At 31.5% G+C, this 16,292-nt stretch overlaps 1 protein-coding gene across 2 annotated transcripts in view; it reads right to left on the bottom strand.

Moving 5' to 3' along the window:
- The window catches only part of LOC126733792 (spectrin alpha chain), a 42,527-nt gene that overhangs the window by 10,128 nt on the left and 16,107 nt on the right, over positions 1–16,292 (bottom strand). The window contains exons 7-17 of one of the 2 annotated variants that reach the window (XM_050437196.1): positions 13,930–14,083; positions 13,215–13,496; positions 12,630–12,671; positions 9,615–10,208; positions 7,077–7,231; positions 6,770–7,020; positions 6,467–6,712; positions 4,641–4,882; positions 2,546–2,679; positions 2,236–2,452; positions 216–300 (exon numbers count right to left, since the gene is read on the bottom strand). In XM_050437196.1, coding sequence (XP_050293153.1) covers positions 216–300; positions 2,236–2,452; positions 2,546–2,679; positions 4,641–4,882; positions 6,467–6,712; positions 6,770–7,020; positions 7,077–7,231; positions 9,615–10,208; positions 12,630–12,671; positions 13,215–13,496; positions 13,930–14,083 — 2,402 coding nt within the window. The remainder of the gene's footprint in view (positions 1–215; positions 301–2,235; positions 2,453–2,545; positions 2,680–4,640; positions 4,883–6,466; positions 6,713–6,769; positions 7,021–7,076; positions 7,232–9,614; positions 10,209–12,629; positions 12,672–13,214; positions 13,497–13,929; positions 14,084–16,292) is intronic. The other variant, XM_050437197.1, reaches the window with a different exon arrangement.

The raw sequence follows: 16,292 nt of genomic DNA, 5'->3' as shown, positions 1-16,292 counted from the left end.
TTTATATAAATAAGTTAAACCAAGTTTAAGCACTATAACTTTTATAACACATAACTTTACTAACTGAACTTAAAAAAAAAAGTATTCATTATTTAAACGTAACTATTTCTTAATCCTGATGGTATATTTAAACAATTAAAAAACGTCCACTAAGTAAGAAATATCGATGATTTTGTTCCATGTCGATAATAATACGTATATTTTTTTTATCTTACCTGCATCGAAAGTTTCTTGTTTAGTCAACAAGGTCTGCACAGAAGACAAGTCTCTACCAAATTCTTCACTTTTGACGTGAGTTTCCTAGAATAAATAATAAAAAGTATCCCATTATAAAGCCTTTCATAAAATAATTAATTCAATTTTGATTCAAAGATAGAATAGTTTTTTTTTAATTGGCCAAAGTAAAAGTATATATGTTTCAAACTAACGAATCTTATAGCTTTTGGTGCCACTAACGAAAATGCCATTGTCTTGGGAAAGAAACCACCTTAAAAGTACATTCAGAAAAATTTATATAGTTTCGTTTTTACAAATCCTAATAGTAATTACGATTAGTTAGAGTTGTTGCAGTGCTAAAAAAGTGATATTTAGTGAACAGTTTGTTTTACTATTTCTTACAGTTTATAGCTGAAACCTCATAAAAAAAATTGCTAGTAGTCGTTATTACCACGTGTTTACATACTACTATATTAAAGTATTAAAAAATTATGCTTGAAAATATCCTACAAAGTATAATTAATTAAAAAGTTTTTAATTGCTAGTTTATATTTACCATCATCCGTAACAGCAGTAGTAACTAGTAACACCTGGGATACAGATTAAAGAATATCAAACTAAAAATGTTTGTTAAAATATTTCTGGATCTTGAAAGGCGAAGATCGTTGATAACTAAATGATCAATATACCTTACCGCGAGAAATATACTGCATTTCCTATAAGAAGTAGCAATTTCTCAGTCATAAATCTGTCTGAATTAAAATGTCCCGTTTTAATATTTGTCCATAGTTTTTTAGTTATAAATTTCAGAACAATAAATTTGTTCTTGTCTAAAAAAGTTAATATACCAAATTTAATTTTGTGCTATTGACATAGGTTTTGGGCCACTAAGGAATATTGATTTTAATAGGTGTGTTTTTGTAATAAATAAATAAATATACCAGTGTAAAAAATGATGAATGGTAAAACCAAAAAATTTGAACATTAACATAGAAAAAATAATAAAATATACTAGAAAATAAACCGAAACTCAAAAAAAAAGGTAGAATTGTATATACTAGACTGTTTGATTTCAGACACTTATAGGGTGGTAATTCAGCCACAAAGAGTAGGGATTTATTTGCCCTATTTTTTTAGACAAAAACCTCTTTAAATGTTATTGCAAATGTTTCTGCCTCAATGACTGCAATAAACACCACAATAAAGAAAAATGGTCTGTCTAAAGGATTTATAAACAAGGACGGCGAGATTAAATGATTTGTAGTGCCCTAAAATTGCATCAAACACGATCCGGCAGAAATGTTGGACGGGAATTGGCTATTTCAAATTCAACGGTTTCTAAAATTTGGAAAAAACATGGTTACAATCGGTTTAAATACTCCAAAGCTCAGGAAATATTTTCTGATGATTATTTCGACGAGTGGGGTTTTGCCAATTAGTTAATAATGCTAATAACGATGAATCATTTTTTCTATTATGTGGCAAACACGACCCTTCCATTGTTCGTTATTGGACGCAGAAAAATGAGCATAGGAGCTTTGAATATCGTACCCATTAACATCAAAAACTAAATGTTTGGGCAGGTATTCTGGGAGACCATGTTATAGGGCCATTTTTTATGGATGGTTTTTTGAATGCTCAAAAATATCTAGACCTACTTCGAAACAAGATTCTTTTTTCTCTCTTTCTGCCGTTCAAATTCTTCCCAACGTAGATTTAGAATTCCTACACTTTCAGCAAGACGACCGTTCTGCTCATAATGCAGTTAAAGTAAAAGAGTATTTAACGTTCTTTTCCTAACTTCCTTTTTAGTGGGACCAATGATATTAGGTGACCGCCTAAATCTCCTGATTTGTCTCCAAAAGATTTTTTGTGTGGTTATCTTAAGGAGATGAAATGATGAATTTAAAATAATGTAAAATAAAAAACGGTTTAATTTTCCTAATATATTACGCCGCATAAAACATTTAAAAAAAACTTGCACTTGGACACCACGATAAAACAATTATTAATTCCTACCTTATCAGCGATCCAGCTTTCAACCACATCGGCCTTCCACATAAATTGTAAGTAAGCGGAGTTATCAACAAGCTTAGCCTTCCTTCTAGCGGCCAACGCAGCCAAATGGTCCAGCTTAGTTTGCAATTGCTGGCAACGCTGATTAATACTTTCTGCATGGTGATTTCCGGCTGCGACCAGTTCAGCGCCTTCTTCCGAGATGTTCTTGCATCGACCTCTGCGAATTTCAAATAAATTTCAAATAAAATTTTTTATTGGAGGATCACTCTTAAAGTAAATATCAAGAACGATAATTGTATTGAAACAGTACCTATGAGCTTGGAAGTCCGTTTCAAAAGCATCGTGTTTTTTCAGCAGGCCTTGTACGGCGGCCATAGAGTCTCCATAGTCTTCAACGCTAAGAAGTTGTTGTTTCTCGCTAATCCAAGCTTCCTCTTCTTCCATCTAAGAAATAACATTTAATTAATAATAATAAGGAAATTGTGTTTCTTTTTAACTCAATGAATTTTCACTAATAAAATAAATATAGTAAATAGAAAGATAGACGCTAATTTCCCCAGCCTTTAAACTAAAAAAAAATAGACTAAATAAGTCCTATAAGATTGATTTAAAAATATTATTACACACAAATAAAAAGAATTAGAAAAAACCCAATTTCAATAGTAAAATAGACACTGTTTAATTTAATGTAACCTCTGAAGTAAAAACCTTATTTTATTTTTCTTAAGTATTATAGGTAGAAGTATGTTAATTAAATATTTAATATTTCAGTTAAAAATGATTAATTTATCATCAACATCGAGAATAATGAATTTTATCTCATGGCAACAGGCTAGCAGCATAATCAAAAGCACCTCAATAATTAATAGCGGAACACAATCAAAAGCCTTTTTGAGACAGTCTTTTTTTTCTAAATCCATAATAGTTCATGGTAAATAGTCTTCTTAATTGTTAAATTTACTTACACGCTTTTCATAACATGGGAATCAAAGGTATGGGGCCATAATTGTTGTAATAACTGATGCAGCCCTTATTTTTTAAAAAGAAGTTCTACTTTTGCAGTTTTAAAAACTGTAGGAAAAATATTGCAAGTCTAGTACAAGGTTAATTAAATGTAAGTACCATGTATCTCATATGTTTAATAATTTTTGTGTTAATACCATTTGGACCTTACTATTGCTATTTTTATTTATGATAAAGCTAACTGATCATCATTGGAACGCATCAAAAGTGTGTTGGGAGGTTACAAGTTTGTTTAGCACTTAATTTTTAATATTAAACAAAATTAAGTATTGAACTCTTTAGTAGTGGTTAACTTTGAACTAAAAGTACCATGACATGTTTATAAAATCATCTATTAAGCACTGCAATGGGATTATGAATTATTGTTGGTTTCCCATTTCCTTTAAATCATAATTGCACCAGTCTTTTGAATAAGAATATTGTTGTTAATAAGTTTAAAAAAAGTACTTGTTCAAGTTTCAATAAATAATTAAAATTGATATCAAATTTATTCTTATAAAAAAAGATATTATATCTAGAGTAAATTTTGATACATATTAGAGAGACCATCTTCCGTAAATGGTTTTTAATGTTTTAGTTTGTGAGTTTATAGTTGCGTAATCGTTTGAAACAAAATACTGACATATAAAAGAAATTCACCGCATTTGTTTTACCATTGAAACTGGAGAAGATAATATTAACACCTTAGTTTTCACCAATATTAAAGAATGTAAAAAAAAAGACTTGTATACGTCTGTATTTTTAAAACTTTTGTCAGGTCCAGTCAGGTAAATTCAAGTTTCTCATATTTTCTCGTTACAATACAATTTTTTATATTATTTCAATCTCCGAATATGAATCCATAATACATCCATAATATTAACCATTTGCACTCAAGATGATTTCGGCCAATTTATGTAAACACGTTCGTGGATTACTGTTGCATATTGGAATAGTTTCCAGAGAAGCATCCAAAATATCTATCTCTTGTAAATGTATCCGAATAGAAGGGAATCTAACTGACATTTCTCAACCAATATTCTTGGCAGCAATTCCTTCAAATTGGTCAACTTTAAATCTCCATATTGATTACGACAGTAAGAAATTCCCAGAACTTTTCGTTGCTGACACCACTCCAACTTCGTCATATCTTTGCGTTTTTGCGTATTTTATATAAGTGATTTTTGTTACTACTTATATTTGGACGTTATATTCGTATGAATAGATATATAGAGTAATTTTCTTTTACACCTGTCTTAGTACTAAATTGTAGTGACACATACAGGATTTCGTCTTTCTAGGTGTATGCTACCTTTCCTATTTACTAATATAATTTTATTTGATTACAATTACGTATGTACATAGTTGTATTGATGGGATTCTAAATAAATAAAATTCATTACCTTGGTAAGGAATTGTTGGTACGTCAAACTTTCATCCAATTTCTGACCTCTGGTGGCAGCAAACTGTTTCAGTTCAGCCCAGGCTTGATTGAGGGCTTTTAACCTTTGTTCGATTTCTGGTACACCCAGATTCGATACGTCCATAAGTTTTTCTCCGGCTTCCTGAACTGACTGAATCGCCGGCTCATGAGATGCCAACTCCGCTTCCAGACGTTTGTGTTTTTTCTTAAGATTTTGGACACCTAAAATAAATTATTACATAAACTATAATAAAATGAGTCTTGGTACTATTATTACTATAATTTAGTAGCAGACGTTTGTCACGGTTTATATTATGTAATAATTTCTTTCACATCGATGAAGAAACTTAAAAATATACTTTAATAGCAAAAAAAAAAACAAACTTTATCTACTGATTGTAAGAACAATATTGATAAAGTCGCTCTATTTCTTTTTAAGAAGAGAATGCATAAAAATATGCAAATGATTTGTATATATTAATACATGTGTATTTTTATTAGACAAAGCAAACAATGTTTAAATAAAATAAACCAATTTAATACCATTTGTCACCGCGACAGAGCAATAATCTCCAATCAATATTTATTTTATTGTCTTCAAAAAAGTCAAATTAGTCTGCTTAATTCTAATATTTCAAAGTTTTCAAAATTCCTGCTTTTACTCAGACCATTATTAAGTTAATAATTTTAAAAAACTAGTACTTGCTTTAGGGCCTTGCATACCCTGTACTTTGAAAACGAAGTAATTCCGGACTTATGTTCAAGACTTTCTTCATATTTTGAATACTGTCTTAAATTTTTGACGTATTAAAAAAAAATATTCCAACTGGAAAAAGCCACATTTCTATTCTGCCGTCCAAAGCATAAAAGTGGTCTGACATTTTTGTCAAAATTCAGTTTTTTTACATTAATGGATTCGTTATGGAATTCTGCATGTCGCTATTCATTTCATTTTACAAAAACCAGTACTATTTGATAATAATATCGATGCAAAGTTTACTATGAATGAGAGAATTGACGCATACAAGACAAGCGTCAAAATTGTCGACCACATTGAAAAACGTCACCGTTATCCACGGAAATGATCGGTAACTGCACTTATGGTCTTCTTGTGTTGCGAAAGCCCCAAGAACCACTCAAATATAACAAACTATAAACGACCGTAAGAAGTTAAGGTTTCTTAATTTATTTCGCAAAGATATGCAACTGTTCTTGAAGCATGAATACCTAACTGCATTTAGTTATTTGTGAACAATATAGGTCTTCATCCGAAATTGGCAGTAGAAATAGCGGTTCTTATTCTTATCTTTTTCCCCTCGCAGTTGACGATATTCTGCAATTGTAAACTGTAACTGATCCAAGCCATTATTACCGGAAAAAGACCGTAAGTGAAGCTGCGGTCTTTTTAAGTAGTATTTATGTCATAAATGTTATAATTAACCGTAACTACAGGAAATAATTACTGTTATAAATCTTTAATTAAATCACTGAATTGGATTCAGCTATTATCAAGAAGTACCATAGAAACTATTTTTTAACTCTAATAGTAAAACTTGATTTTCTCCGATTTAACTTAAATGCAGTTAGCCACTTTTATGCTTGGTATGGCAGTATTTGTACCAAAAGTTTTTCTATTTCAAGAAAAAAATATTGAATGCCATATTCCGACATTATTTGCTTCTAATATCTTATTTAAAGCAAGAAAACTACAAGTTTTGCCAAAAGACTAACTGACAAAGTTTTCTTGTAATAAGTCTCTTTAAGGAAAAATGCACGACTATTTTCAATTTATATTTAAGGCCTTACCAGTAAGATCACGCCCATAATCGTCGCTTCCAACCAACAATTTCTTTTCTTTGATCCAAGATTCTTCATCAGCAATGTCCCTAAAGAACTGATGAAGAGTGTTTGCTTCGTTAAGCCTGGCTTGCCTGTGTGCAGCTAAATTCTTGATTCGTTCGTAACGTTCGTTAATCGATTGTCGTTTTTCTTGAATGGATGCGGTGTCAAATTGTCCAGACTCGATTAATGAATCAGCTTGATCGTTCATATCTAACAAAAAAAAAATGATACGTTAAATGTGCAACATTTGACAAATCATATACGTGCCTTTAATTCGGTCTTCATGGTGCTGAATGTCGGCTTCCACCAGTTGATGTTTCTTCATAAAGTTCTGTACCGAGGCTAAATCTTTTCCTGCATCCTCGCTGGTCAGCAAACTCTCAACCTCGCCGAGCCAGAAATCTAAATCTTTCACGGCAGCAATGTAAGTTCTTTGTTTGTTGGCTTCCTTAAGTTTCATTGATTTCTCCGTAGTCTTTTGGGTGAGGAATTCCCATTGTTCAGCAATAGACTCGAGTCTAATAAAAATATGTAAGTTACAAAATATATCTATTATTTAACAATTGGATGTTACCTCTTTCTGACAGCCTCTTCAGATCCAGCACATTGCTTCTTGTCAATTAAATTACCACCGTTGGCAAGCACGCTCTGTATACGGTCTGCATTAGCGGCCAGTTCTGCCTCAAACGCTTGATGTTTTTGATGTTTAGATTGGATATTTGCTGGGTCCTAAAAAATGGAGGATTACGAAAAAATTACCAATTACCAGAATGTGCGTGTTTTAAATTCAAATTCCATATATGTTCTATCGGACAAAAGTAGAGAAACTTTTTAAACTTTCTTATATTGTGAACAAACTTCAGTATTTAAATTACAATTTCCTAAAAATATTGTCGTTCTCACCAACGGTCTTTTCTTAATTATATTCCACATTCCTTTTATCAGTTGTTTATTTATAATATGAATCCAAATATTTTAGGTGTTAGATTTTGACATAAATAGAGAAACTCACATAAGAATTAACCAAACTTAGTATTTATTTCACTTTACGTGATATCTGTTAATAATTTTTTAGTGAATATGCTTCGCGGAAGATATTTGTCAGAAAATCTTCGTACAACAATAGTTGATGCACATAAGAGTGGTGTATGACAAGTGGACGTAAGCAAAATTTCTTAGTTTGCATATATCTGTTGGAATCAAGACAATTTCTAATTTTAAAACCCGAAATTAGTTAGAAAGCCTTAAAAAAAATGGCCGCTCGCGAAAAACAACCAAAAAAACTTAAATGATCATAAAAAAAAATTGCCCAGTCTTAACCCCACAACTCGGCAAATAAAATTTTAGGTGAATTGCCTGGTGTTAATCTTAGTTCTAAGACCAGACAAAGAGGGTCTAAGGGAAGTAGGATTATTTAGTAGAAAAGCTGCTAAAAAACCGCTATTCAGCAGAAAGAACCAGAAGGCCCGACTCAACTTTGCGAAAAAATATTTGCAAGGGACAACCAACGACTGGAATTTATTTTGGTATGATGGAATATCGTGGGTACATCACTCAGAAGGCAAAAGATTTGATCTAAAGTATGCAGAGCCTACTGTAAAGCATGGTGGTGGATCCTACATGATATGGGGTTGCTTTTCTGGGTACGGTATCAGACCATTGCTATTGAGGCTGTTATTGAGGGTATAATGGATCAATTTGTGTATTTAGATAAATATTCTAAAAAATGTAATGCTACCATTTGCTGATGATGATTTACCATTTACCTGGATATATCAGCAGGATAATGACCCTAAACATAAATCAAAGGTAATTCAAGAATGATATTTATCAGAAAAGGTTAGCGTTATGGACTTTCCTGTACAGTCCCGATCTTAACCCTATTGAAAACCTTTGGGAGGAACTAGACCGGCGTATAAAACAATATCAGATGAGCAATAAAAATTATCTAATAGAAGTTTTGCAAAAATCCTGGAATTCTATTGAAGAAGAAACTTGGTTTTCGTTACATAGTTTATTACTTTACCGAAATAAAATCTTGTTGATTTTCATTATGTATAGAACTGCATACTCTCGGCATATTCAAATAAAAACTAATTTTTAAAAGTTTCACTACTTTTGTCCGATAGTGTATGACTACATCACGTCATATTATAGGACACTGAGGTCATTATAAAAAGTAATTATTAAGCTAAATTTAAGTACTAGTAATATAAATTACTGAATTGTAGGGTTATCCATGTATTGTCCTGCATATAAATTTAAATTTTTTCCATTTATTTATCATAGTGCATATGCCATTCCATAATATACATGATGCCCCATTTTAATCTATATTTGGCCATAATTCATAATTTTGAGTTGACAAGAAAAAAGCAGAAAGTGGGTAATACAGTCTAGTCATTCTAACCATAAAACCGTTTTCATGCGCATTTCAAGGTTTGGGTGAACTTTTAAATGGAAACCCCTAATTTTACATCGGATTTGAACAGCATGCATAATTACTTTGAAGAATATTCCAATTATTTAGTGAAAATATGGTTAATAAAAGTGAGAATATGCCACCAAGAAAACTCCTCTACAACAAGTTATACGCAAAAATGTCCGCTAATCCATAAAAATCTTGATGCATTTCAATATTGGCAGCTCTTAGGGCAAGACTGATGGACAAAATTTCCTGTACCTTAAATAGTTTTTTTAGAGAATTTTGTACCTCACAAAATCCTTTCTGATAAAAATTATTGGATAAGAAATGCCCTTTTTTGATTAAAAGTCCTTTAAGAATGTTCTAATTATTTATTGCAAATACAGTCTATAAAAGTGGCAATATGCCTAAAAAAATTGGCTCAACCAAGACTGCCCTAATCTTCCATCCAGAACCATGTTTCTACACTAAAATTTACTCCCAAAAACTCCCCTATATTAATATGAAAAAATTATGAGAATATCTTTATGAGTATGAGTGTTGTAACATCAACATCAACTTAAAAAAATTCAAATCCAATATAAAATTAATTTCTCTGAATATATCCTCAAGCAACACAATCACTTTCCTTTTTTCTTCCAGCTCAAGCAATAGCCACCAATATAAAAGTAATAGGTAACCACTTACCTTGTAACTTTCTTCTGTAGCCAATTGCAATTTCTCTGCAATCCAGTTCTCAATCTCATCGGCATCTCTCGAAAATTGTTGTAATGTCTGACTTTCACCAAGTTTCGAACGTTTATCGATCAAAGCGTCCTTAAGATGATGCCACCTCTCGAACACTTGCTTGCGCTTTTTATCGATAGCGTCAGAATCATAATGATCTCTCGCGATCAGTTGATCGGCCAGGGTCTGCAATGTCGCAATCTTTTCTTCATGAGCATTAATAGCCTTATCGAAATCTTCATGTTTCTTAATAAGTGCTTCGACATTATCTCCGTTAGAATCGACCTCGTCTGACGCTAAGAAGGCTTCTCTGTCGCTCATCCAGTTTTCTGCTTGCTCGCAATCTCTATAGAACAGATTAAGTTCCAGATTCTGATCCAAACGAAGCCTGCGGTCGATCCAGGCTCTTTCTAAGTCGGCTCTGGCCTGGTGCAGTTGTTCCAGTTTCTCTTGGATTTCGGGGGAGGCGTAATGGTTGGATTGGAGAAGCTGATGACCAAATTGCTCTAAGGCGTGGAATGTGCCGGCTCTGGCGTCAATTTCAGTACGGTGCTCCTGTTTGGATAAAATATAAGAATGTAACATGATGGATACAAAAATTGGTAAAAGAGTAAAGATACATGCGGTTTATTTAATGTGTTATTTTGATTAACGATACCTTTAATAGTTTGAGATAGTATTACATATTTACGAGGAAAATAATATAAACAGGAATTTAATGTATTCAGATAGTATAATAGAATATCATATATTATGCAGCATTTTATATAAAAAATATTATTTTTAATCATTGTAATTTGCCCTTCTAACTTATTTATTTCTAAGAAGAGACAGCAGAGGGAAATTCTGATCATACAATAATAATAATCTATACAATAGAAACAGTCACAATTTAAATAAAATAATAAAACAGAACTCAAATAAAATATATGAAAGTTATATTACAAAACTGATTTTAATAATAAAACAATGGCATAAATCCCTTTAGAAAAACGCTGGAATATCTCTGGCTGATTACATCACTATGTATATAATGAAAATAGTGTATTTTTAAAATATTTTATTTTCGTATTTTTAATAAGGGTTTAGCTCTATACTAGAGCGTTCTTATTTCCTGAGTGCTTTTTTTTTAACAAATCTTTTACTGTGTGACATTGTTGACAAAAGTTGGGAGATGAAGTGCTTCTAAAGATTTTTTCTTACTTACTTGTAAAGTCAAATTAAATAAAGAAAAGGACTGCAAAGTTTTTTGAAAGTTCTAGTGCATTAAACAATATCAAAATAATGAAAACAAGAACGTGTATAAATAAGAATGCTGGAATATATCTGGGTTATGACATTACTATGTTTATAATGTCAAAGGTGTATTTTTAAAATATTTCTAAACAATATCTTGGCTAATCATTTTATTATTTCTGGCTTCAAATGCTCAAAATAATTTTTTTTGTTTTTTAAATGTGCCAAAAAAAGATCTATGAGCTTAAATTTTCTTTTTTTCTCAATATATTTTTAATTGAGTGTTCTTTATTCAAAAACAATCAGACCAATTCATTATCCTGAAAATATCGGAGACATCTTTTTACCCAAATTTAAAGATACTATAAAAGACTTTATATACTCTATTTTTTTCTACAGTACAGATAAAGTTTCATATTGTGAATTATATCTAGATATTTAAATTTCATTATTCCTGAGTGTTTTTTTAAACAAAATTTTTACTGTGTGAACTAAGTAAAATGGTATGCCAACATTAAGAAATTGAATTTGAAACAAGGTGGAATGCTTCTAAAGAATTTTTATTAACTTTAAACTTGTAAAGACAGATAAATTAAATTATGAAACGGACTGCAAAGAGTTTTTTAAGTTCTAATGTATTAAAAAGTGTCAAAAAAAATAAAAGTAATGATATGCTAATATGTATTTAAAAATTTCAAATTGTCATTGTCATATGTAATAATTTTAATTTTCCTAAAGTTTAAACTATGTGACTTTAATTGATATTGGTGTACGAGTTTATTGTTTTTTTTTTTATTAATTTTAAAATTATTTCAGGAACTTTCTTATGGAGCTTTGTCCATTGACCATTGGCACTGAAGATGGCCTAAGAGCCGAAAGCGCTTTACGTGCATTAAACAATATATCAATTGCTCTAAATAAAAAAATTATCTTTCATTTCTAAAATTTCCAAGAGCAACACAGCCGCCTGTCTCCCTTTTTCTATATATTTCAAAAGCTGCTAAATATAGCTAAGAGGTCTTTGAAACATTAATATAATTTCAAGCATAGAAAAAAGATTTTTGAACTACATATTAAAACCTATTTTGATAGTTGGGAAAATAGCTTTAATACTTTAATGTGCTTGAAATAGTTAAAAACAGCCAAAAATAATTTTCCAGAATATGTCATTCATGGCAGATCAACATCAGAGCATTCAACAAAAATGGCTAGCTCACTGCTAATCTTACCTAAAAGACAAATAAATTACAACCCAGTGCAGACGAAGTTTTTAAACTGGTTTTATTAAGAAAAGTAAAAATATTAGTAGTAGAATTGCATGGCAAAATATTTATTGACTGTAGAAATCCTGAGAAAGTGTTTTGGCAAGAATATATATTTCTATTATGGTTTCTTCTAAACAATAAATTTTTTATGTAATCAAAAATGCTCTGTAGTAGTCTTTTACAAGCTGAACAGGAACTTCTTTTTTGTTATTTATTTGTGATCTGCAACCATCATCTTGTGTGCTTAATATTAGCAAATAATATTTAAATATTTTAGTCAGTGAATTAAGATTTTTATTAAGAAAGTTATTACATTCAAATATTCGTGCACTGCTACGATTTGCTTTTAGTTCTCACATCATACATATGCCAATCCTAAAGAATTTGCAAGTTTGAAAACTAAAGCAAATTATAACAATAACCTTTCCCTCCGATTAGTAAGTTACATTGTAGTAAAAATGATTTAGAATTCTACCTGCGGATATCCATAGAGGGTTTCAATTTCTGCCTTGCAGCTCTACCCCATACCACAAGAAAAAAAACGTAAAATTTAAAAGATAAAAAATCTACACAGTAGTATTTTGGACAAAGTATTTGACAAGAAGAAAGTAGATCGAGTCTTTAAATAGTTAGCTAGACCTAAGAACCTGTATATATATTCTTACAGATTTTGAGATGTTGAATTATTTAGTATATATTATGTTCACAATATTATTACTCATTATCAAAATCTTTTAATTCTTCATATTATTTACAAATAACATAATACAATTTACTAAACATAGATATAAACAAAGTAAAATAGCTATAAGGTCCTAAGCTGCACAAATGTTGTTAAGAATATTGTATATATACGTTGAGGGATCACAGCAACAAAAAACTAGTATTGTTAAAAGTATATTTAAATATCTCAAAAGCCTTAAATTAAATGATATTATGTACCATCTTTTTAAGATAAACTTCGTCCACAATACCCTGTAAATAAAGTCTATATTATTTATACCTAGTGAAATCACTAAAATAACTATTTAAAAAACGGGAAAAAACATCCCAGTCTTACCTGGTGTCTTTCCATAAGAGCCTCGGCTCCAGTAACATCATTGGCCAATTCCTCGGAGCTTACCAAGCCCAGCATGGAATTGATCCAGGCTAATAAATCTCTATGATCATTGAGGAATCTTTGAAGATCGTAAGAGTCCAGCAATTTCTCTTTACGCGAATGAGCTTTGGCGGTGATCTGAGTCCATAGCTCTGTGATTTCGCGTTGTTTTTGAATCGTTTGCTCCGCTTGCTCGGGATGGGATTGTTTTAGACGGTTGGCGGTATCATCTAATTGCTTAATCTAAAAAAGAAACAGATCTTGTTTAATGATGTTGATTTCCAAATTATGGGTTCAAGTGAAAAATCAGCTTTTTAATTAGAGCTATATTTAATTTAAAGTAAGATCATAAATACATCTTTTTAAAACACTCACTGTGTATTGATAGACATCATAAATCAGATCATCTAAGTAGATCGTAATTCAATTCATGATCTACTTGGACAATATTTTGCACCACTTAAAATAACAGACTTCTTATCAGTATCTGAATCCATTTTAGGTTTGAATTTGTACAAACCTTAATTTAAGCTACAAATGGTGTCTCTGTCGAAATTGGCTATAAAAATGTCGGCAATATTCCCATAAAATAAAAAAAGGAAATAATTAAATTCGTCAAACGATTATTTCCAATAAGCGTTTGTATTTATCAAATTTAATGAAGAAAGAATTTTACCTTGTCTCCTAAAGCAGCCAAATCCCGTTCCAATCCCTCATGTTTCCTTTGCAAGGCCTGCACACTACGCAAATCCTTTCCAAGATCATCATTGTTAAGAGCTTCGTCTTTTTCTTGAATCCAATCCTTGGTTTCGTCAACATCACGGTGGAATCTATATTATACAATGCAAAACATGTAATGGTAATAATAAAAAGGGTAGACTTATTTAAACATGGTGCTGAGACGTGTTTAGAAGTAATGGGTCTACCAATAGAAGTGATAGAAGTTTAGTGGGCCATGTACGCAAAATGGTATGTGTCAAAACGCGGATCAAGCGTCAGTTGTGACATTCATCATGAATCGTTTAAGTCAAGAGCCACGTATAGCTATCGTGAAAAGGTATTACGAAAATGCGCAATCGGTTAGAGCCTGTTATCGTGCTCTTAGAGACGATTTTGGCCATCGTGGACGGCCTTCTGAGCTTGCAATAAGGCGCACAATTAATAAGTTTGAACGGGAATACACTTTTCTGGAGAATAAGCCACCAACGCGACAAAAAAGTGCAAGGACCCCTGAAAATATCGCCGCTGCAAGAGAGCATGTTGACGCGAATAACAATGTGTCTGTTTTGCGCCGTTCTCAGGAATTAGGCATTTCACCAATGTCTCTGTGGCGCATTTTAAAGAAAGACTTAGGCCTACATCCATATAAGATGGTTCTAAGTCAAGAATTGAAGCCTGTTGACCATGGTTTGCGAAGAACGTTTACCGAGTGGGCCCTGTTGCAGTTGGAACAAAATGCCGATTTTGGGAAACAAATCATCTTTTCAGATGAAGCCCATTTTTGTCTTAGTGGCGGTCCATACTTTTTTGAGGATGCAGGGGGGCGTACTGTGACAGTCAACAAAGAGCGCTACCGCGACAACTTTCTTTGGCCTGCAATTGATAGTGGAGACTTCGAACAGAAATGGTTTCAACAGGACGAAGCAACATCACACACCGCCCGAGCCACAATTAATTTATTAAGAGAGCGTTTGGAAGATCGAATAATTTCGCGACATGACAATATCAACTGGCCACCAAGGTCCTGTGATCTTACTCCCCTGTACTTTTTTCTTTGGGGATATGTGAAATCGAAGGTGTATTCTAACAATCCTCAAACCATCAATGAGTTGAAAGTTTACATAACTAGGGTTATTCGCGAAATTCAGCCCAACTTGTTAGAAAAAGTGATTGAAAATTGGGTTCATCATCTAAACGTCTGCCGCCGTAGCCGAGGTGGACATCTTAATGATATTTTGTTTAAAACATAATGTTACATAATAAACTACAACGTGAAACATCAATCATAGAAATTAACCAATTCGTTGTTATTTTTTAGCAATTTAAATTTTATATCATTCTTATTAGTAGACCCTATATAATAGTAACCTACAACTAATGGATCATTGATTGAATGGAGACACTAGTTGTCACGATAAAGCGAATAAGTCAAAGATTCCATAGTAAAATATAAGGTGTGAATCAAACTGAATGAATAACATTTTATTTCGATTTTTTAACATACAATAATTTTAAAAGTGTTTAAGACATTAGAACTAAAATTGGTACACAGGTATTTTTGATGAAGAGAATACTACTTATCGAGTTTGATCCAATAAAATCACTCTTTATTTTTTATTTGCGACATTTAAACCTCATAAAAAAGCTAGCTACTTGTTATCAATTTTTTTATTTTCCTTAACTTTTAAGATATATGAAAGTCAAACCAATATTGTAATAACAATTACAGTATTGGGGTGAGTTTAAAATTTAGTCAATTACGAGTTTTCAATTACCTAAAACACTAGGCTTACAAATAACTTATTTATGTAGGTTTTGAAAATATCAAATATGATGCATTTTTTTCCAAACAATTTTAAATTTCTGAACAAAAAACCTTCACTTTTAAACATAATGTTGAATTTTTAAATTGGCAAAATGTTGAATTTTTTCTAAGTTCCTCCTGTGTTGAAATACTTGTTTTTTCATAAAATTCTACAAAAAGAACAAACGTAAAAATTATTGAGGAAATTGCTTACTGCAAGAACTTAACCACATACATTGCCTAATATTTAGGTATTTAATTTCTCCAAAGTAGTTTATTTTAATAAAAATGCCAAGTATCTTTCACCATTTACTCTTTATGGCAAGGTCAAGAGTGTTTCATTAATGACAAAAGTGTCTTTCTCTGTAATGTAAAGAGTGGATCATTAGGATTTTGTGTAAGGAGTACTAAAATGTCCTCTTCTTGCTGCATTGTATCCTTGACGTATGTAAAATGATTTGCATACGTCCTCCACAATTATTTGAATAAAGTGCCAGTCTGTATATCCTCGTAAA

Source organism: Anthonomus grandis, chromosome 3 (assembly GCF_022605725.1).
Source record: "Anthonomus grandis grandis chromosome 3, icAntGran1.3, whole genome shotgun sequence".
Lineage (NCBI taxonomy): Eukaryota > Metazoa > Arthropoda > Insecta > Coleoptera > Curculionidae > Anthonomus > Anthonomus grandis.
The sequence above is the reverse complement of the archived record's forward strand: the minus strand, read 5'-3'. Positions and strand labels throughout refer to the sequence as shown.